General features: G+C 35.2%; 3 protein-coding genes across 4 annotated transcripts in view; 2 read left to right on the top strand and 1 right to left on the bottom strand.

Moving 5' to 3' along the window:
• Positions 1 to 2,750, top strand: part of LOC106178008 (intermembrane lipid transfer protein VPS13A) — a 65,400-nt gene extending 62,650 nt beyond the window's left edge. Inside the window, exons 83-86 of the mRNA XM_087003326.1 lie at positions 11 to 105; positions 634 to 757; positions 1,017 to 1,103; positions 1,529 to 2,750. Coding sequence (XP_086859452.1) covers positions 11 to 105; positions 634 to 757; positions 1,017 to 1,103; positions 1,529 to 1,573 — 351 coding nt within the window. The 3' untranslated portion in view covers positions 1,574 to 2,750. The remainder of the gene's footprint in view (positions 1 to 10; positions 106 to 633; positions 758 to 1,016; positions 1,104 to 1,528) is intronic.
• Positions 2,751 to 3,276: 526 nt separating this feature from the next.
• Positions 3,277 to 9,188, bottom strand: LOC106170792 (uncharacterized). 2 transcript variants are annotated; one of them, XM_013550786.3, is made up of 12 exons: positions 9,008 to 9,188; positions 8,141 to 8,418; positions 7,651 to 7,848; positions 7,118 to 7,216; positions 6,783 to 6,857; positions 6,446 to 6,590; positions 6,012 to 6,119; positions 5,589 to 5,705; positions 5,318 to 5,397; positions 5,123 to 5,201; positions 4,692 to 4,792; positions 3,277 to 4,496 (listed from the first exon to the last, which is right to left on the bottom strand). In XM_013550786.3, exons 2-12 carry the CDS (start codon positions 8,246 to 8,248, stop codon positions 4,326 to 4,328), a joined length of 1,281 nt encoding a protein of 426 aa, XP_013406240.2. In that variant the 5' UTR covers positions 8,249 to 8,418; positions 9,008 to 9,188; the 3' UTR covers positions 3,277 to 4,325. The 2 variants fall into 2 exon arrangements, with proteins under 2 accessions (XP_013406240.2, XP_013406241.2); XM_013550787.3 differs by lacking the exon at positions 9,008 to 9,188 and adding an exon at positions 8,802 to 8,931.
• A 154-nt stretch (positions 9,189 to 9,342) lies between these two features.
• LOC106170814 (talin rod domain-containing protein 1) lies at positions 9,343 to 19,153 on the top strand. The gene is made up of 2 exons (XM_013550809.3): positions 9,343 to 10,558; positions 15,832 to 19,153. Exons 1-2 carry the CDS (start codon positions 9,736 to 9,738, stop codon positions 16,032 to 16,034), a joined length of 1,026 nt encoding a protein of 341 aa, XP_013406263.2. The 5' UTR covers positions 9,343 to 9,735; the 3' UTR covers positions 16,035 to 19,153.
• The last annotated feature ends 3,856 nt before the right edge of the window (positions 19,154 to 23,009 follow it).

The following is a 23,009-nucleotide window of genomic DNA, read 5'->3' as shown; positions in this document are numbered from 1 at the left end:
CCATCTCTAGGACATGGAGAAAGGAAAGTATGCCAAATCTGATGTTTATGTAGCTCACGCTGTGGTAACTAAAGATGGAAAACATATCCTCCTGGTGACCGACAGGTAGATATTTACTTGAAGTGTGGAGACCCCTTTTTAAAAACATTCACAAAAAATTAGCAAAAATGTTTATTAGCTTGGTATTTGGATCACATGTGATGGTTATTTAACAGAAACTGAAAAATTTTCCACATTGTTAGCTTGTGGTCAGTGAGTTATAACTTGAGTCTGTCTGATGAAAGGCCTTCATCCAGTTTGGCCGCAAGTTAGTGGTATGGAAAATATTTTCAACTTATGTTAAATGATTATCATATGATAGTTACATGAATATTTGCTGTTGGATAAAAGTTGAGCATATTGCTCTTGCTTAACAAATAAAGTATTTACTCATTTAAAAATAGCTCTTTAGTGTGCCATAAATGTGATCAAATTTAGATACAAATCTTTAAGTAGAAGATATGTATTTCAATAATGTAACATCAAACAAAGAGCAACAACTATCAAGACTGTGAAATTTCAAAATATTTTTTAAACAGAGCATTCACACGTACATCCTGAAGTAAACAAGATGTTTGTTTTTTTCTCCTTCAGACGTGTGATGATGGTGAACAGGGGGGAGATCTTTGGGCAGTGGGACTGCAGCTGGAACTATCAGTGGGCCGAGTTGAAGGATGCTCCAACTGTCACTTCCAAGGGAATCTCAATACTACTCAAGGTAATCACAGCTGTCATACATAAGCCATATTTGAAATTTTGAAACTGAATCTAGTTATTCAAGTTCTTTATATTATATACTCAGCAGTTGTTTTGGAGTAGCATGAGGTTTTTTTTTTTTTTTTTTTTTTTTTACATCCATATGTAAACTTGTGTTCAAATACCTTTTTTAAATTTGTGTAATTTTTAAACTGAAATAATGTAAATGAGTATGTGAAGTGGATACCTGGAAAAAAAGTGGATTTTTATTTTACCTTCAGGAGAAAGAGAAGAAGACGTTCCCATTTTCATTAGGCAGCAGCAAAACTGAAAAAGTTGTTCCAATACAAGATTCAAAACTTGCTCAGGTATGAACATTGTGTGCACTAAGTAAAATTTAAAAAAATTAATAAATAAAATTGAAAGATGAAAGAAGAATGAAAGACTAATAAAATACTGAATAAAACAACAGAACTGGGTTGCACTATATACGTTTTGTGTTGTCTTATTGAGGATTTTTGATATTGGAATAATGTCTTTTAAACTGTGGCATGAAACCAAAAAAAGACTTTTTTTCTCAATCTTTGTAATTGATATTTTTACTTTATATAACTGTATATCTGCTTCTTTACCACCCATCACAAAAAAAAAAAAAAAAAAAAAAAGTTATAGCATTCCTGGTGAGAAGTCAATTTGAAACAGATTTTTTAAATAACACAAAGACTGTCAATAATCAAAATGTAGGTACACATCTGTGGCAGAAATCCACTAACAGTTAAGCTTTTTATTTCAGAAAATTGTTGGACACATGAGAGATTGCATGGCAAGACAGAAGTAGTCCTCCATTCAAGAAAGAGAAGATTTACTGGCAGACATTGTGGAATATGATTTGACAGCATAGACTTTGTCAAAGAAACTGAGAAAAATCAACAATAATATTGATTATATGAACATTTAAAGGTTCTGTGAAAATACTTACAAATATATGTGTACCCTTCACTTGAGTTATGCTGCTTAAGCATAAACAGGAAGTCTATACATTTTCTTCTTCAGTACTGTTCTTATACAGCATGTATAGGATATCTTTTGACTGCCAGTTGAAAGTTGCTTCTGCTATTTATTATTGTTGAAGAAGAGATATTTTCAAAATTTGATACTTTCTATGTTTATAAAATATGTGTATATGCTACTAAATAATGGAAAACAGCAATCAATCTGATTTAATTGTGACTGAAGTTTGAATAAGTATACAATTTTGATCGTCATGTGGTTATGTATAATATTAACTCATATCTAAAGAGATGTCTACTCAAATTTTATGCCTTGTAACTAGAGGCCTCATTTTCCAATCAAGTTTAGATAATGTCTTTACCAAGAATTACCAGAGCTCTGGTTATTGAGATTGCTTGCCATATTACTGCAAATTATTGGTAGAGTTATTTAAGAAGCATAATCAGTGTTGTAGGTGGTGCTTTGCCTGTCTGCACTAGCTGAAGCACTTTAAATTTGAGCTTAAAGCTTATATTTATGTAAGGTTAGTTTGGCCAATTGTTTCATGCCTGTGGTGCTGTTTAGTTGTGGTTAAAAAAGTTAAGATGTTAAGAATTGATCAAGATAAGGCCTCTTAACCAAATAGTTATGCAAGACATAAAAAATGACCTCAGATTTATTGCACTTAATAATGAATCTTACATGATTGATATTATTTTCGAAGTTCATGTTTTGACATACATTTTGAGTGGAGCACAAGGTTGTTTTTTTTTTTTTTACAATATGTTTTGTGTGATTTCTATTTCAGTCTTTAATAAAGGCAAGAAGTTTATTAGGAATTATATATTAGGTAGAACTGGGGTAGTTTGTAAATTATAAAAGGTTTTTGATTAGTAAGTGTGCAATAATTTCATATCACTTATATTAGAGCTTTAATGTTGTTGTTGTTTGCTGCTAAAATGGTATGGAATACGTAACCAAATTGTAATAAATATGCTTATGGGGTTATAAGCAAATTGCTGAAATATCTCAATTTTATCATAATATCAAAAATTCGAGTTTCCAGGGGTTGTGGGTGGGGGAAGAAATTTTTAAAAAATAATTTTTCTGTGGCATTTTCTTCATACCATATATCAACAAATTTCAAGTCGGGATGGATAACATATTTAAAGGTGCCCAGCACCAGCAAAAAACTTTTTCCTGGGGTAAACGGTAATTTCTCCAACTAAACAACCTGCCATCCTCCTTTCCTCACACTCACTATAACATTCTGGGAAAATTATGAAGCCCTTAACCACTGCTAACGCTTTTTTTTTTTTAATAACACATCACTTTGAGCACCAATGTTAGGGTGGCACCATTCAAAACTGTATCCAGGTGGTGATACACTAGATTGTTTTTGGTGATATCAATTCATGGCATTAACCTGTTAAAACAAGTATTACTTGTCCTGATATAAGTAAGTGGTATATGTACTTTTAAGTGGCAAAAATGACGATTTCCATTAGGATAATGATCAACATTTTGGCAACTCTTAAAACAAATCTGTACTGGCTTACAAAAAGGCATGTAACATTTTATTTATTATTCATCTTATGACACTACTATTGTACATTTAATCTACATGCAACATGACATAATGGGAACAAGTATAGAGCAACTATATAGTTACTTGAAATGTATACACATTCCAAATTGCTTAAATGATCATTCAGACTTCCAGATTTACAATACTAGCAAAGCTCCATCATTTGCCTTTTGAATGGACCAGCATACCAGATATTTACAGTATTATAATGTGAAAAGCACAATTTTAACAAATGTAAGTGTTGAATTTGCTTTTCTTTTCAAAATTTACCTTCATTTGCACCCAAGTGTTATACATGCCCATGAAAAATGGCACAATTGGTACAATCAAAAAAGCTCATCGTGAAAATAATGAAGATAAACACAAAATGGAAAGATGAACACTTCCTTGACTTTTCTGACAGTGGCTGTAACCCGAACAGCCGTAAATATACCTTATTCACAATTGATATAAATATTTCATTATATTCTAAGCCTAGGTGTACAGCAAAATTTAATATTTACAATACTCTATACAAAGCAACATCACATTTTATGCCAATATAATCTATAAAAAAAAATCATGGTCCATTCTCACTCATCATCTCAAATCAAGTCAAAGTCTGGCATACTTAATCTTGAACCAATCGATAATGCCACGTACAGGTCTTTCTTATAAACAAAATTTTCAGTCAAGTTTTTCCTGATTACAGGACCATTCATAAAGGAGTGAGTAAAAAACTGCTATCATATATAGTTCCACTACAGTTACTATATATTGAGTGGAATTCTGCAACATCCTCACTATATATTGAGTGGAATTCTCCAACATCCTCACTAGCCATAGTTAAAAAAATACACAATAAACGATTTACTTATCTTCAAAACTAGTTTTCAGCACACCAAATGTCAAAACCTTTGGTTGTACAATGTAAACAGATATCATCAGTCCATTTTTAATCGAAGTTATAAGATAAGTTGGAGCACTTCCATGACAATTAAAACTTTGTACACATAACTACAAATTGAAGACATCATGAAGATGGTGGGGTCTTGCTCGCTATTTCATTCAGCTGTTTCTTATACACTTCTGCTTCTTCCTCTTTCTGCTTCAGCTGCAGCTTATATGCCTCAGCTTGTTTCTGCACTTCTTCCAACTGTTTTCTGAGATCATTTTGGTCCAATGTTTCAAAACTTTGTTTCCCCTGCAAAACATTTTTCAAATAATTCATGACCAAAGTAATTCATTTTGACCATTCATAATTGAAAGAATAAATAGCACCACTGCTTCCATTTGAAGACAAATGATGGACTCATTAAAAGCAATTAAACTAGATAACATTGTTGAGTGAAAAGTCAAAGGAATAATAAGAGTAAAACAAACAAAAGGAGAAATTCACCTGTAACCATCTAGCTATGGCATCATGTTCACCATCCACATTGTCTCCAGATGAGCGACTTTTCTTAGCTAAAGGCTCTCCATCTGAACCATCGCCATTGCCTAGAGAAGCAGAAAATGACAACATGCTAAAACATACTCTTTGGTGTTTAAAAATGAACTTTTAAGATTATGAAATGCAATGTTAGAGAACAGTTTTATTAACCCTGTAAATGGTTTAAGTAAAACATAAAAGATCCTCATTATGCCACAAGCTATGTTTCCACAACTGTCAGACAGTCGTTTTACATTATGAAATTTATTCTTGAAACTACTGAACACACAAAAATACCAAATGACAACCATACACATTTACTATTTTGTGCTAAACATTTCTGCAAAAAATCTCCAAAATTGAGATCAATAAGGACTATCTGTATGATTATCCCATACCTGTGGATTCCTCTCTCATCACAACTACTTGGCTCTCCTGTGTTGTTCCGTCCTGTTCTGTTACTATGGTGATAACTTTCTGAAAAATGAATTGAAGTAAAGCATTTATTTAGTCTATTAACATCAAGCAAAGTTCAAATCATTTGAAGTTTAATTTCACACAATACACAAACTCAACCTAGCCTGTATATTTACCATTTGTTTGTCCCCCTGCTCATCATCCGATCCGCCTTGGCTCCCTTGTTTTACAAATTTTAAGGCCAATTTGCCCGCTTCTGAAATTGAATATATACACAAATCCTTCACATGTGAACAATTAAACTGTACAATAAACTAAATACAAGTTTTCCTGCACTGAACTAATTTTTGTGTATGCATGTGTTTTTATGACATTTTGACAACAATGCAAATTGAAGTGCCACCTTTCCACCAATAATAATTATATAAATAATAATAATAATAACACCTGTGAGGGCAAATCCCTGCCCTCCTTCTATAGCTGTCACTACTGATGGCTGATCATTGGCTACTGTGGTTATACCATGTGTCTCCAACCAGTTCAATGCTTCTGCTGCACTGGTGCCTAAAATATTATACTATTGCAATATGTCCTCTAGTATGATTAAAATTCAGAACAAAATTTATTCTGATGTCAATTCAATCAATTATTGAAATAACAGAGAACAAAACGTGGTCATTTTTTGGTCCATTTTATTTCTCTTCCAAATGCAAACACACACACGCACGCACGCACACACAAAAACACCGCAAAAATCTGGAGCAACCATAAAACAGAGTTATAATTTTGAAATGATTTCAATACTTACCTATGCTCATTAACTGACTGACCTGTACTAATTTACTATTCTGCTCCAATTCATCTACTAACCTGCTGCAGATGCACTGAGAGGAGCAGTGGCCTCTGCCAGGGCGGCCAGGGTGGCTAACACAGAGGTGCTGCTCTGGTCAGAGGATACACTAGTCTTGGGCACAGTGCCTGTCAAACAGAGAAATAACTTCAAATATTATCTGGAAACACGACTTACATTCTGTGTAGTGATCTATGGTTAAACCTTACATCAAAGTTAATATGTTACATCACTTTTTATCTTGGATCTTAAATAAGAGAAAATCACTTTACCTGGATACGGTTTTATCCCAAGTATTACATTGACCTAGCTCTAGACAACCATCTGCCCTTCACATAATACTTACTATGGACCATCAAGGCTTGTCCGATAGCTAACCTTTTAGAATTCTTCACATTGTCAATAAGTTTGAACCCTTGTGAAAAAAAGTTGGCTTAATGTTTATCAGACAAACCTGTGTTATGATTTGTGACTAGTTCAACAAGGGCTGAGGTGGGAATGGCATCCTCGGACACTGTCAACTCTGCAGCAGCTGCATCAGACTCGGATACCGTGATGCCACGGCTAGCACCAGATGTAGAGGCACCCTCATTCTCTATCTACACACATAAAACATAATACTGTTGATTCTTTTCATTTGGCAAAGCACAATTTTTACAATAGCTTTTGAACTCTACAATTCTTCAAAAATAAAGTGACAGAAATAAATTACCAATATTAACACCATACATATGAACTATGAAACATTAAAAAAATATAATAATAGTAATATTAATGGAAGCAAAGCCTACCTGTTTTGTTTGCAATAGCTGGCTTATATCATATCTTCCATTCCACACTGCTACATCTATTGGGGACTTGTCAAACTAAAATAAATATCCATAAATTTAAAAAAAAGTTGACCTTTTATTTTGCCTATAAGTATGTTATTGCTTCATAGAAAATACCTATCCAACAAAGAAAACAAAATAAATTGAGAGAAAGTAAAAATTGCTTTTGTCAAAATTGCAAGTGAGTACTGGAATACTCCAGTGTGAAAAATTCAATTATCAGATTAGCTAATAATTTGAAAACTGATTTTATCTCTTTCTTAAAATTTGTTCAACCTTCTCAACTTTGACATTACCTTGTTTTCACAGTGTACATCAGCTCCATGCTTTAACAAGATTTCTATCACTGGAACATGACCCTTTTCAACAGCCCAGTGCAGTGGGGTCATTTTTAACTGGAAAAAAAATTTAAATTAAAAAATATTCATATATATATATATTAAAAAGTAATAATCAGTAATAATCAGTTATGACCATAGCATGGTTTTCAATTTGTCACTGACGTGGGACAAAAATCTAACACAGCTGCCAAATGTAAAGCTGATCTGCCAAATGGTTAACTGGGTAGTAACCTACATTACAGCAATATTTTATAACCTGGGGAGTAAAAATCATCTCACCATGTCATTGTACATGGGTTTTCTACCCACATTTAGCACTTGGTATGTGGAGAAAAATAACTGTTCCCGTCAAGGGATCCTCAATTATTATTATTATTATCTTTCTACTTTTTGTTTAAAATAAATGACTTTCACTAACCACATTACCATTATTTACTTCATTTAATTATATATTTTTTATTCATTTTTGGGTTTACTGAATGTCTAACCATATCTTTGGCTTCCACATCAGCCTGGTTCTTAATCAGAAGTTCTACAATGTTTGTGTGCCCATTCTGCGCTGCCACATGTAGAGGAGTCCTGTCTACTTTGGTTCTAGCATCTCTGCTGATCCCTGCTCTTAACAAAACCTCAGCCGTAGCTTCATGTCCATACATGGAGGCAAAATGTAGCGGTGATGTGCCTAACTAAAAACAAAAGTTGTCGACCAAGTTAGCATTTCTCCTAAGGCAACTTCGAAGAAGAATTCAACAGAAAAAAATACATATTGATACAATTCAGATTTATGACTGTATCAAATGCCAATATATGCATCTGTAATGTTCACAAAGTGACACAATGAAAATATCCCAGTAAGATCCATGCCAAGTACAAACTTGGAATCTAATGTAACACTGCTGAAGGCAAGACAATTTACACATATTCCTCAATCAATTAAAAAACATAGATCAGTTTGCAAATACATCAAGCATCACTTACCCAATCAGTTGTGAAAGGTGCTCCATTTGTCATCAACATGCGGACATCTTCTGTGTCTCCTTTTTTTGCTGCATCAAGCAGTCTCTTTCCAAGATCAACCAGAGACATGATAGCTGTTGTTTAGTCAAATTGGGATATGTGCCTCTGTGTTAGTTATGCAATTTTTTCTCCGGTATTTTTTTTTTCTTTTAGTTCTTTTTGTTCCTTTGCAGTGGATCACTACAGCAGCAAGATATGTCTTTACCAAAAACAGCTTACCTCTTCAACAGCATTGTGTTCTGTGAATAAAGCATACCATTTAGTGATAAGCTTCAACAATGAATAAACATTTATCACTTCCACTTGAACTAAATTTCTTAAAAAACCAAATACTTGCTTCAAAACTCATTCAAGTATAATAATCTTGAGCTGATGTCAATTCATGGATGGAGCTAGAAAAACCATTTAGTAACTTGCCAAACTATTTAACCTAAAAACCAGAGGCACTGATCAAAATCACCACATACTTGATGTAGTAAAAACTCGAAAAGCAAATACTCATTGCCCCTCAGCTTAGCGCTGGGGTGCAACATTTCACAACAAATGCATAACACCAAAAGAACCGAGGTGATTATTTAGGTACCAGAAACAGCACTTCTGAACAAAAAGGGGGTACTTCTACCTGAGCATTTATATTTGATTTTACCAACGGATATCGCCGCGTTCGCAACATTACTAGCGTCAGCGGCAAATGACAACAAAACAACCGCCATCTTTCACTGGTCAGAACGGAAGTTGCATGTGGTCACCCGAAAAAAACAGATAATTGGACACGAACAGGATGGGCATAGCCTGAGAAATATGGTAAATACTTTAAGGAATACTTACTTTACTAAAAGTGCTTAATACTGGGGCCATATTCTTCTTCTGCGAGCAGAAAAGACACACAAGACGTTGAGCAGAAAAGAAGTTCCGCCGGAAGTCTCCTTGTTATTCCCTATTCCGGAAGCATGTGCTAGGCAGATCACCTGGTTATGTGGCACTTCTTTTATCAATGCGCGCATGATTCATATCATTTCATCTATTCATAACCGTTATTTTATCAGTAAATTTTGCATATTTAACTTATTTTGCTTATTCATTTCACCAAAATACATATTTCTTCATTTAACTTACAAGTGATGCGGTGTTACTTTTTGTTGAACAAGCGTATCAACGCAAATTGATCGTTATTAACGCGATCTCTCGTGCAGTTTAGCGATACTTGGCCAAGGGAAGAGCACACGATGTTATTGGAATGAAATGCACTTGGCCCAAGCTTTTTTCAGCGTTAAGTCATTGATCAGAAGAATGTGGATCAACAGATATTATAGAGTGTGGCACAGCCATGATGTGGAGAAAAGGGCTTGCAATGTAAAATGTACGGTAGCTGCATAACCGTTAGCTAGTGAAACTGTCTTATCAGTGGACATCGGTGACTTATCCAAGTCAGGCTTTGTAACTGCAGTGAATCAGCCACAATATAAGGTGGAGGGATTTCAGTCCAGTATGCAAAGTAAGAAAAGGGTAACACGCCTTATTTGAGAAAAGGTTGCGTTGTGTATCACTATCTTGTTATGGTGTGTTTGTGCTTCGAGGATTCTGGCATGTCAACACCCCAAACTAGGGAAGTGGCAATGACTAGTGACTGTTGTCAGCTTAAGATGCAGGGTGTTGCAGAGATGCTTCTTTTAACGAGCGACGTGCGCCCAGTCAAATCTGACAATCTGGTAATGTTTGGGAGCTCATTCTCTGACTGTAGAGATGTGATACTAGCACAGACAGAAGGCCTGCATGCCATACTGTCTTCTCTCACCAGACAGTTATATGATGTGACAACGCGATGGCAGGACATCAGTAAACTGATCCAAGACATGTGCCTTGTTGTGGTACAACTCATGGAATGCTGTAGCCATTCAGCATATTTACTTGCAAGCAGCCAAGAGGAATTTGAGCCGGCACAAAAGGGAATAGTCGATAAATATGAAATAGCTTGTGCCAAATTAGACTTAGAGATAACTTGTGTAAAACTTCGCACAGCACAGGTTGAAGATCTGACACCTCAGGTTCTCATTGAAAACTGTACTGACATATCAAAACATTTGACAAAACTCACAGAATGCTGTCGAGTTGCCAGTGAAATGGCCATAGACCCTTTTACCCAAGATCAGTTTAAACTGTGTATAAAAAGTGCTACAGCTTGTGCTGGGGTATTGGTGGCCAGTATCAAGGCATTCAAGCAGAGACCCAGTGAAAGCTTACATTACAGATGTAGTTTTTTCTGTGATCCACTCCTAGCATCAGTGAATGCTCTAGTGAAGTTTTCCACCGAGTTGGAGTTTACAGGACTGCCAGCCATGATCTCTCAGGGCGTCAAAGAAGTCCAGGAAGTAGTATTAGGTATACATTTCAATTGTTCAATCATTATCCCACCACAAGAGATCTTCTTTCATTTCCATGGCAGATAATTTACAATTGCAAAAATTCCAATGTGCAGGAGCGGATCCAGAGATATTTTCTGACAGTATTCCAAATTATCTTTGTTGATCCATCCTCCATTTTTGATGGTCTTCCAACAGAAAAAAAATAGATACCTGTCAATATAAACTTTAAAATCCGACTGTCTTCTGGAAGACCCAGAAGACGGTCTCAATCCGCCGCTGAATGTGATTGATGAATTTGAAGGTACCATGTATGCAAAATATGACCCAGTATACCATACAAGGTGCTTTGAAATATACTTCTCCAACTCACTTCTCAATTAAAAGTGTGTAGTGTGTTGGCATATTTCTGAAGTTTAATTTAAGACCACATAATGCTGAAAGATGTACATTATTTATGATGCACTAGCAGCATTACAAAAAGTTTGTGCTGGCAATGATTCTTTTATTTTATCAATAACAGCATCATAGAACTTTTGAATTTGATTTTCCTCCACACTGTTATGAATTAGATTTAGGCTGTGTAGTTTTTTTGTTTTTTTTAAATCTGGACAGATCCTGTTGTCATATTTATAAATTTAACATATACTTTAGATGTCCCCTTTTCCTTCAGTTTACTACCCTTTCTGTTATTGACAAGATTTTTTTCTTGAGGTGAAATGTTAATCACTCTTTAGATATATGAATGTTGTAATTTTTTTCCAAGTCTAATCAGCATACTTATTGGGTTTAATTAAGACAAAAATCTTTTTGATTACAGTTCAAAGTAATGCTTGGCCAAGTTACAAGTTGAAGTTTTGAAAATAACGGTAACAGGCCTCTTATCATTATGAACCTCTCTAAACAGTGATATCAGTATATTGTGTAAATGCTTATATCTGAGTCGAATACTTTACACACTGCTTTGTTGTTACCATACTAATTGCACCGATAATTTAAGTAAATAAGTAGGTATAAACAGTTTTGAAATAAAAAGTGATCAGATATTTACTAAGTATAGACATGTGAAAAACAAAACGCCATTTTTAGGTACTAGTATAGGCTTTCAGCAAATGAGAATTTATAACAGCAATAATTTTTTTCACAGTCAGTCAAGGTTAGAGAACATTTTGTATGCACAAGATTTATAATAAGCTGCAGTCACTTCTGCCATTTCTTCCAAATTCCCCCTCCCTCATCTTCCCACAATTATTAATTAATGTGCACTCCCTGCTAAGCATCATTCAGCTCTGCCAAAGAATGGTTAAAATAATGCAAAGCACCGAAACAAAACAGTAAAAAAAATGTTAGAGCCTATAATGAATTGCCCAAGACAGTAACTAATTTGGAAGTCATTAATGTGGTTTGCCAGTGGTTCAGAATTTTAATGTTTTTCACTGAGGTGACTTTAAATACAGATTAAAGGATACACCTTTCCGGTGATGGTTGGTAAATTTGGCTGAGGCCCAGGTGTTCTACTGGTCTTGAGGCAGTTATAGCTGAGAAGTAACCAGGTGCACACCAAGGTTGGAACCTTGGATTGGCCTTTGGGAAGGGAGTAGGCTTATTTTGGTTACGGTGGTATGTGAAGCTCAGTGGAGGTAAAAGAAATTATACATAATTATGTAAAGCTGACATGGGCACTAGTTAACGCCCTCCTTCAAGTGTTTACATCTGCAAGAAGACTGAGATGTAGTTTTTTTTCCCTCTCCTGCATTGCATGCTGACTTCCTGGTGTGAGTTAGCTTCTTTTTTTACTCACTTGTTGCTGATATTGACGTAGATAAGGCTGATAATCTGAAATTCATAACACTGGGATTCTAATTTTAAAAAAGAATATCAGTTTTATTGGTGCAATTTTAAGATTATTGAATGCCTAACAAACAATACTGTTTCTTTTTAATAAAGATGTGTAAGTCCAATTTCTACATATGACTAATATCCCCAAAGGAATAAGCTCTCAACTCAAGCTCAGCATCGCTGATATTTATGGTCATTACTTGTCATTAACTGTGCTTTTAGGTGGATAGCTCATGGACACTTGATTGATCCACTAGCAAGACTCTTTCTTGCACCAAGATTGTCTTTCTCCGCGAGGCAGTTTGTATTGTATTGTATTGTATTTCTTCTTTCACAGTCAAATGATAGGCAGTAAATGCCAGTAAGATAATATTGGCTGTGTTGTCTGTTCCTTAAGCAAAAGCTCTTATGCGAAATTGATTAGTTGGAAAGTGAAGAGCTTACTCGAGCCTTTTGTCCATCTCCACTTTCAGCCTCAACCCAAGAGGTTTTCCTGCACATTTGCTCTATTACTCTGGGTGTGGCATATTAGTTTTATTGATTCTTCTCCAGAGCAATTAAAGATAGTAGATAGATATGGATAGGATGAAAGCAGACAAAATGGTCTACACAGTTCATGTTATGTCTAGGCATAATTTCGGTGGGTTGGGTTGGATGAAGGATGAAGGATGACTCGTGGCATTTAGTTTATTGATCCTAATCATGGGATTGAACTCAAAAGACAAAACAAACACTCTTGTATAATTGCATTTACATGCTCTCTGACAATTGAATTGCCCTTTTTGTCACTTTGGAAAAAATTAAAATAGCTTAAAGCATTAGTCCTTATTAATATTATTATTAGGTTTTGCGTCACAAAAATGTAGACACCATTGTGTGTGTTTGCATTTTATATTTCATTTTTGTAAACACAGGTAAATAACACACTGCTGTATAAGAACCATAGTTTAAACATACATTTAAAACTGTTGCTTCCATTTGTGTCTTCAGTTGAAAGAATTCACAAATGATAGAAAGAAACTGTTTAAATTGTAAGGATATAGATTAGTGATAGTGGAGTATGTGGTTGACTTTGAAAAAGATCCCATAATTTTTATAGTCTGAGTTAATTTATTACAAGAACAAAAACAGGAAAGAGGACGTTCATGGAATAGTTGAAATGCGCGTTAAGCTGCACTGTTACATAGCCTGGCTAATCCTTTTCAAGTAGTGCATGTCCCCAAATATGATACATCACAGATAAAAGTTAGTGTTGACTTTTGCTCTCCTCCATGATAAGTGGACATAACATTATCAGCAGATTCTACACAAGTGGTATCTGTATATATTGGAACAACTCAACTTCACTAATGTAATATATCTATTTTAAGATTGTTCAAGATATTTCATTACCTGTACATGTGAGAGAAATTGTGCAACAACAAGCTGCAATACATGAATGTTTTAAAATGCTAAAATATGCAGTTATTTCACTCTTGGTTATTGATATCAGGCTTAGTTGTGTTCATTAGTAAAGTTACAGAGGTGGCCAACTGCTGAGATGGTGATTAGTATTATAACTGACCATTGATGTCAATTAAAGTGTTGCAGGAGTGGCTTAATTTAGTTAACATGACATATCCCAAAATTTAAGGTTTTTAATAGAGTTTTTAACTTGGTCAACATGAAATATCCCAAGATTCAAGGCTAAAGTAGAATTTTTTTCATTGAGACAAATTTTAAAAAATGGTGAAATCCATCTTTTAGATGTAAGCAATGACAAGTTCACAAGTGATAACTGTCATTTTTTTGGCCATTCCATGTTATTTTAAGCCTTTTATGAAAATGTAATGTGATTGTGTGATCTAATCACTCTTCAGTACTGGAGGCTAGGGTGTGTGCTGTTCGTTGATAGGCTTTAGTTCAATTAATGTGAATAGACAGAGATAAGATTGTCATTTTGATGGAGACTTTTAACCTAGACATGAAAAGATGACAAAGAAGGTTTTGTCGTTTTTTTTTTTTTTTTTTTTTTTCCATAAGAATTGTATAACTATGTTCCGATGATGTAGGCTAGGGCTGGATGTATATATTTTTGAAGGCAGAGGTATATCTTTCTAAGGCAGAGTTTTATATTAAATTTAATTTTTTCATCTGGAATGAAATTTTGACCTAACGAGCAAGTTACATTATTTAAATGACAACAGTCTTTTTTTATAGTTTTGTTAGCTCTTTTGCATAATTACGTACAGTAAAAAAGCACTCTTGGCAATTCGTTCGAGAGGGAACCATTTCAAATGAAGCACTTACTAGTAATGCAACAGTGCATTTTCAGTTCAGATATGATGACCAATATTTGATGATAATCTCTGATTAGAACGTCAACTGGGTGGGTGCCTGTTTACCTGCAGTCATCACAGGGTTGACTAAGAGTCATAAAATCATCTTGAATGAAGATAAATAAGCAAAAAGTTCTCCATAGAAGATAAACTGTGGGTTATTCAATGTACACATACTTAACTGAGGTTGCCAGGGAAAGGATGGTCCAGCTGGGAATTTGACTTTCTAACTCGGGTTGTTTATTGCCCAACACACATTGTTTGTTAATGTTTTGTAAGCATTCGTGCTGGGAAATAAATAACAGACTCAGTGGCCATATTCGGGATTGGTTGTAAATTAGAGCGCAGGGGATGGGAAGTATTATTTGTTGATCGGGTTTTTAATGTTGGGTATATTGCCTAATGGAGGGTAATTTCTCCTCTTTCAAGTCCATCAAGGGGAGAAGTGGTTCATTTATAATATCATGAGTGCTATGTTGTGTGGAGAGAATATGAAGGAACCCTTTTCCTTGTTTATTCTAGATAATCTTAATTATTCATATTCATGTTTTGTAGTTTTCCATAAACCATTTGAGTCTCTCTTTTTATTTTCTATAGCAGCTATCTTTTTCTCACATACTAGTAAAAACTCTGTACATGTTTCAGTTCACTTTTATACTGGTAAAAATATATGGATAGAATAATCCCGCATGTATTTGAGTATGTGTTGGAATGTGGTATATTACACGAGCCCTACTATCCCTAGCCACAGAATATTGTTTACCTGGTAGATAACTCTGAAACTAAATTATATTATGGATTAAGATGCTAAAACGATCATTAATGTCAAATGTTAACTCAAATTTAATATTGTTGTCTCATAAATTCCTAGTCTTTGCTCTGTATCTAGTTATAACACACATTCAGGCACTTTGGAATGATAGTTTATAGTACTATAAGGCGAACCTGGTTGGGATCACTTTCAAAAGCATTTAACCCAATAGCTTAAACTGTTAAGGAAAATCAGAATCGAACCCATGGGTCAATTTTTTTTCTATAGAAAAATATAACAAGAATTTTGCAAAAAAAAAATTACATATAAATTTGATCTTATTCTATACACAAAATCAACATTAACATTCTAATTTTTTTACAGGTACTTGCATGAATATAACCTCATCTTGTATCCAGCTATGCAAGGCAATCAAGCAGTTAGCCTACGACAACACTAACGAGGTTAGTCGCAGTAAGATTCCAGCCTGCATGGAGTCTGTATCAAGAGCATGCCAGCAACTGACCACAGTATTAATCCAGTGTCACGTACACAAGAATGGCAAAGGAGAGACCAAAGGAAGGTAGCACAGCAAGTGACAGTGCTCTGTCCTAACGCATTTGTAAATACTTCCAAGTATACAGTTGCAGACTTGCACCTCTTTGCAGAGATACCAGAACGAGGAAGGAAACTACAGTGAAAGCAGAGAATCTTTGAATAGAGCTGATTTTAAATAATTGTCGTGCTTCAGTGGGAGATATTGGGGCAGTAAAGGTGAGAACAATGGCGTCCAGAATTGTGCTATAACCATTGATCTCACCAGATAAGTTATTCTCATCTTTCTGGGTGTGTTTCCAATCTTCTGGAATGGAGTACCTGTAGTGATTGTGGATTCATGATATAATTCAGCATGGATAGCCTTGCTGGTACAAAATCAGTGAAACACAGACAAATACGATGAATGATTGTTCTTAATCATTTTATGAGGAAATATTTACAGAGTGTATAAGATATTACTATCCTTGGGGTGGTAAATCTTTGTAGTCTGTTTTTTATAGCTTTTTAAATTGTAAAAATTGCTAATGCAAATCTTGCAAAATGGTTCAACAGTATTACAATCCATTTAACTCATTATTGGTCACATTATTTATAAAACTATTCAGTAGATAGAATCACTTTTTTGTGTTAACATGTTTTTTAGGTTGACGGGTTTTGTATACATTTGTTCATTGGCTTAATATTAAGTCCAAGTTGAACTTGTGCTCCCTGGTGCTTTTAAACATTGAGCAGTGCCTTTTATGGTTTGTTAAACTTATTCAAGACTTAACCATAAGCACCCATGTTTGTGAGTCGCAATATTGTAAAGATACAGTCAGTCATCATGTTTTGTGGTCTTGGGCTTTGGTGAGTGTTATACAATAGATGTTGCTTCCTCTGAAAGTTGTGAAATTATCCCCTATAGGAATAGTTTTTGGATAAAGCATTCTACAATATACATGTATGCAATGTGCATCTATAGCTCAATTTTTGACATGTATCCAAAAAGACAACCAAGTCCTGTGAAACCCACAAGAGGCAAGCTTCTCTTTCATAACCAGTAAGTATGCCCATTCATAGTGGAGCAACAGAGTATGAAGCAGTGAACCAGTGAATGTTATATACATTAAGAAGAGGAGTTAACACATGCAATGTTTTTTACATGGGCTCACTTATAGAATGGAATATATTTACTGTCTTGTTATGAAGTCATGGACCATCAACCATGCATTATAATGACAAGATGTGACAAAAGATGAAGCAAATTTTGTTCTCAAACTGGCATTGGTATTGCTAATGAAAGCAAAAGGTTTTTAATGTCAAGTCAACAGCCACCTACTTTCGTAGATCCCATGTGAAAATGACTAGATAATAGAAAATATTTCAGTATCAAAGCTACATTAAGATATTCCACTTCCCAGACATGGTAACTTGTAAATTGTTTTTAATTGTTAAGATGTTGTGACAACGGAATTGTGATTTGTTAAAATATTATTTTTAATTTTTAGATAAGCTTGGTAAGTGGCAGATCAATATTTTTTAATTATAGCATTTTGTGCCACACTGTGCAAGGTGATATGGTGCTTCTTGTTCTGGTACATCTTTGTTTTTTTTTGTGTTATTCAGTATTTGAAAAGTGATTTGGTGAATTTATCTCATCCCTTTCACAAACAAGATCGGTGTCATAAAAAGTGCAACAATATTTACATCAGATATATTTATCATTACTTTTCTTTACACTGTAAAAGTTGAGGTTATTCAGCATCTTTTAAAGTTATGTGTATGTGGTGCTACAATATTTGTATATATTCTACAGCAAATGGGCTTGTATATCGTAATGTAAATATGTATGTGAAAGTGCAGGGTTTCATGTTTTTTGCATGCACCATGGGACCCAATTTGAGACGGGGCACATGATGAACTGCCCTATTTAGAAAATTACCGTAATTGACTGGCAACAGTTATTCTTTTTTCTGTTGACATAAAGTACAGTTTGTGTTTGTAGGTAATTGGTTGTTGTGTCATTGCACCTGGAGCTAACCCATCATGAATCAGGGCGGGGTTGACAGGGGTGAGATGTTTCTGTCAACCAAATAGCTTCTGTACAGCGCTGGCTTGTCACATACGAGGCCTTGGAAATAATTCTAGTTTTTCTCGACCATAATTTTAGGGCCTTTGGGAACGTACAACCTGGGGTTTTTGAAAGCATGACTTATGTCTGGTTTTGATGATCAATTGGAATTTTATAAACATCCCATAAAAACAAGGCAATTGCTGTGCATTAGTTTGCACCCTATAATATTTATGGGAAATTGAGCTGAAGCACTTGTGTGTGCAGAAATGGACACACCCGTTTAGAACTGAGCAACAGTAGGGGGATTTTCACAAACTGTTATTAGCTGTTATCAGTATGGCTGTTTACACTTTGCTTACTGGATTGAGCAAGGACTGGTGTAATTTTGAATTGTGGGGTGTTTTCTTAACTGACAACACTGACAGTATTTTTTCATCATGCCACAAATAATAGGCATTAGAAGAAAAGTGTGAATTGCTTAAAACATGTTGATTCATTTGAGCTTAGTGTACATTTTAAGTCACAAACATTTCGACTTCTGCAAATAAGTCTAGAATGTGAAAATCAATAAATGAAATTAGTATTTTGTTGAAATAGGTCAGCCAAACTTCCTGCTAGATAAGATGCAGTATTCCAGTTAAGATTATCTGAAAAATAAGAGAGAAAAAATGCACTGTTAGCTTTTCCGAGAATTGATGAAGGTTGGGTCAACAGCAGTTATTTTGTTTGAGCCAGCATGCTATTATTTTGATTATTGAATAGTGTGAATATGCCATCTTCCAACCAAGATCTTTGATCCAACAAACAATATTTGATAGTCTCTAGCTGAGATGTAGTAAAAGAGGAGGTTTGGCTGGTTTCAACGTTCTATGTTATGGGACAGAGATTAAAATGAGCATAATTAAAGATAATCACACCATTATACCTTCTTTCAGTGGTGGTCAGCTGCACTACCCTTGTTCTTTGTTACTCCTGAATGTGTGTAAAAAGGAAGTTCTAGTCAGTCAGTTTTTCTGGTCGTTTGTTGTTTTGTTAATTATATTGACCTTGTCGGGTGTATTTGTATTGATATGAATTAAAAATTTAACATCTGTATTATTGTCGTCTTTTTTTTTTTTTTACCTCAAAGGACCCGTGTCTAGATTGTACATAGATTGTTTAAAATCACGTTTTAATTTGTTCAGTATTTTATTTGAGTTCTTAATCATAGCGTTGTGCATTGCAGGACCTATGAACAACGAATTTTCTTTTTCTGTCGCGCTTCTTATCAAACCTCTTTATCACTTTTTGATTAGAAAAGAAGAAAGTGAGTCAATGGTTTACGGAGTTGAGCAATCCAATTTTTATCGTAAATTGCGAAAGCCGCCGGCCCCACGACGCCGGCAGCTCATGTGTTATCTTCGTGGCTACACCACTTTCTTGTTTGATTCAGTGTGCGTTTAGTCCGTTTCTTTAATCCAGTTGATCGATATTGGTGCGATTGGTGCCCGTACCCCGAGTTTCAGAGCATATTTGATAGCGCGTGCTGGAATAGATTACGAGTGTGACCTGTACACGGAACTCGGGGTGCTCCAAGGGCGTGCCTGTTTTTTGGTGTTGACTGAGTAATTTGATATGCGTATCAACGAGCAGGGGTTACGTGCGATAAATTAAATGTTGATAATATTAGCCATGGTGCAATCGGTGGGGTAACATCAGCGGACTAGACTTCCGATAACAAATGACCGAAGTGTTGTTTTTGTGCAGGTTTTGTGGATCTAATGCTTAGTCTATGAATCCGATCAGTACATCCCACATTTTCTATCCGTTTTATACCCATATCTGAAGATAAAGACGTCGCTAACATTACTATACTACTTCCTTATTTGTCTAATGGAAATATGACAAAATTAAAAAAAGGATGTTCATAATCCCGTAAAATAACTGAATTGCGCATTTATAATTTAATGAATTACCGCGTTGTTTATATATCGGGTCTATAGTCGGCACATTCTTTCGAGAGGTGTAGTAGTTTTAAGTCCCCATGCACCGCATAAATAAATAAGATAAATAGCAAGTAGCCGTCAGTAAGGCAGGTACACAGCTTCGGTCCCACCTGACTGCGGTGCCCAGGCCATAACTTATTCAGTAAATGAGTTGGTTTTAATAACTGCGTCGCCGTTAGTGAAACCGCACCTGCAGTTGCCTCGTTGAAGATATGTGAACTTGGCTACTGGGGAGAATCACTGTACGTGTTTAATGGAGAGAGAGAAAGAGGATGTAATATGATAGAGTGAGGGAGGAAGGAGGAGAGAAAAGGGATCAGTGCAGATAGAACAGAGGGAGTGAGGACTGTTGGGCAAGTGCAAGGAAGTTTTGTTGAACGAACACTGCATGAGAGAGAAAGGGGGTGGGGGTGGAGGGAGTAGGGAAAGATCTTTAAGCCAGTGACTTCTGCCAGAAGATTGAGATTTTCTGGGAAAGAAACGAGAAACAAAATGTGCCCTTTACAATTAATCAATTTTTTGTTTCATTTTTATTTTCTCTTCTCGTTTTTTGTTTTGTTATTGATATGGAAAGCGGAGATATCTATTGTTTAACTCCCTATTACTAAACATTTTAACAATGGGTGTAGGCGAATTCTTTTTAATATTTATTACTGTTACAGAGCCCTTTGATAAATTCTTATGCATGCATTCCTTTCGTGAATAGTACCCACATTGTCATCACTGTACGTTAAGGTTAAACATCAGTGTGATAATTAATTGCGAGTTCTTCTTGTTGTGAACTAGTGCGGCGAAATGTATCTCCATTTAAAAACACCTTGAGGTGCTTGTACATGGAGCGCTTGAATGCTCGCCACATCTTATAGATTATAACTTGACGCACAAGGGTCATGAAGTCAATTTCCCGGAGAATTCACAGCTCCACCCAGGAGCCCTTAATAGAAAGAAGATTCCTGGAATTGATTTTTTGTTTGACGTAAAGGGGAGCATTTTCTGATTTCTCACATAAATATTTCTGCTATTTATGACGACCATATAACTCGCCGTATAAATCAAATATCGCAATGTATGGATCTCTTTCGTGATGAATGAAATTAGTTTATAAGAAATGAAAATAGAGCGGTCAGATTTAATGATGTAGAAACTATGCCATTATTGTACTTACTATGAGATTAGAAGAAGCTAATGAATCTCTCATATCTGGCAGAACTAATTGTCAATTTGCAGTTGGAATGGAAAAATCGTATCAGTTAATGTCTTTTTCAGCGTATTTTGCATTTGAAAGGTTGACTGACTGGAGAATAGTCCGCGCCTTAGAATCAGTAAGATTGTGACATTGAAGGTACCACTATTTTCAACCATACCAAGTAAAACGCGAAAAGTGAAAAAAAATTTCCCTTGATAAACACAACAATTTAGGGTACCAAGATAAAGCGCTCTGAATACAGAATACTGGAATGAGTCAAACATTCAGTTGGTCGATACATGGGCGTAATTAGCATTATTTTCTCAGAGTGAAGCTAAAATGAGATAATAGCCAACATGTATTTCCAGTATTTATCACCTAACAGTTCATTATTAAGTTCCACCAGCTTTTAACCTCATATACATGTATACATATTTCATTTTGTTCCAATATTTTGAAATACCAGTATTGACATTCTGATAAAAAATCTCTTCTTAGATTCTATATCTTAATTCCACCAGGATTTTTTAATGCAGTTTTCACTCCCTTTTCTCATATCAAGCAGAGATATATTCTTCACACAATTGAAGGGCTTTTGCCTATATACATCAGCCTATACTTCAGTTGTGCCCTCTTCATATTCACAGGTACGTCAGAGATTCTAAATATATTTACGTGACGCGTTCAAATGACGTCTAGACTAACCTACCACATGTTGATTCTGTTGGATTCCGGGTCCTTTGTAAATCTTCGTGGGATTTATCTAATAGACTTATGAAGACAAAGTAAAGATCATTTCTAATATTACTCTGGACATTGTCTTGAGATGGGGAGTGGGGAAGGGGGTGGGAAGAAGGAGAACGAGGGGGAGAGGCACGGTATATAAAAGCTAAAATAAGTTGGCGGTGAGCGATATTTATCGTAGGTCAATAATAATAATAATAATAATAATAATAATAATAATAATAATAATAATAATAATAATAATGGGGGATTATCAGAGAATTAGGCCAGGTAGAAAATAGCCAAACCTTTGGGACATGCGCACGACGACTGATTGGCAAGATTAACTATTCCCAAAGATCGTTAATCACAAGAAGTATCGCCTGTAGAAATGTAGCAAGATCTTTCGACGGAGTAAGCACACATTAGCGTGATAAATAGACAATACCAGTGCCCGCCCTTGGTTTGCGTGGGATCACTCAATGAACCCGCTACTCGTTCAATCAATTGTTTACAAAAAAAACTTTTTAACACGCCTTTCCAACACACACTTCAAACACGCACACTTGCACGTGCGCGCAGGCATATATGCATGTCACTATCTGGTTGCGCACCATAAGTTACCGTGCTTGCCTGACAGCTAGGTTGCACGTGGTCTTGATACGAAATCAATTTTTTGTCGTCAACTGCTGCATTTCGAAAAAAATCACTGGTTTATTATCAGTTTCATGTCTTTGATAAAATTATACTTATTTTGCCTAGATCTTTTAATGAACCATTGTCTAAAGATATTCCCATAATTCTATATACTTCTTCAGCTTAATACTAGCCGACCATTACTACGCGGCATGGGGAGTGAAGTTGGGTTGGGGGATTGAAAATAATCCACAAGATGGATGAATTATCAGAATTATAGATAACCTCTTAGATTTTTTTAAAAAATATATGCGGTATCCAGATATCTATAAAGACTCCTGTGAATAGATGATAGTAATTCATGAATTCGGTTGAGGCATCTTGCATCGTGTCGCGGTCTCAAGAAAAATCTGACAAAGCT

This window comes from Lingula anatina, chromosome 2, assembly GCF_051362555.1.
Source record: "Lingula anatina isolate TDL-2025a chromosome 2, LinAna3.0, whole genome shotgun sequence".
In the NCBI taxonomy this organism is placed as follows: Eukaryota; Metazoa; Brachiopoda; class Lingulata; order Lingulida; family Lingulidae; genus Lingula; species Lingula anatina.
The sequence above is the reverse complement of the archived record's forward strand: the minus strand, read 5'-3'. Positions and strand labels throughout refer to the sequence as shown.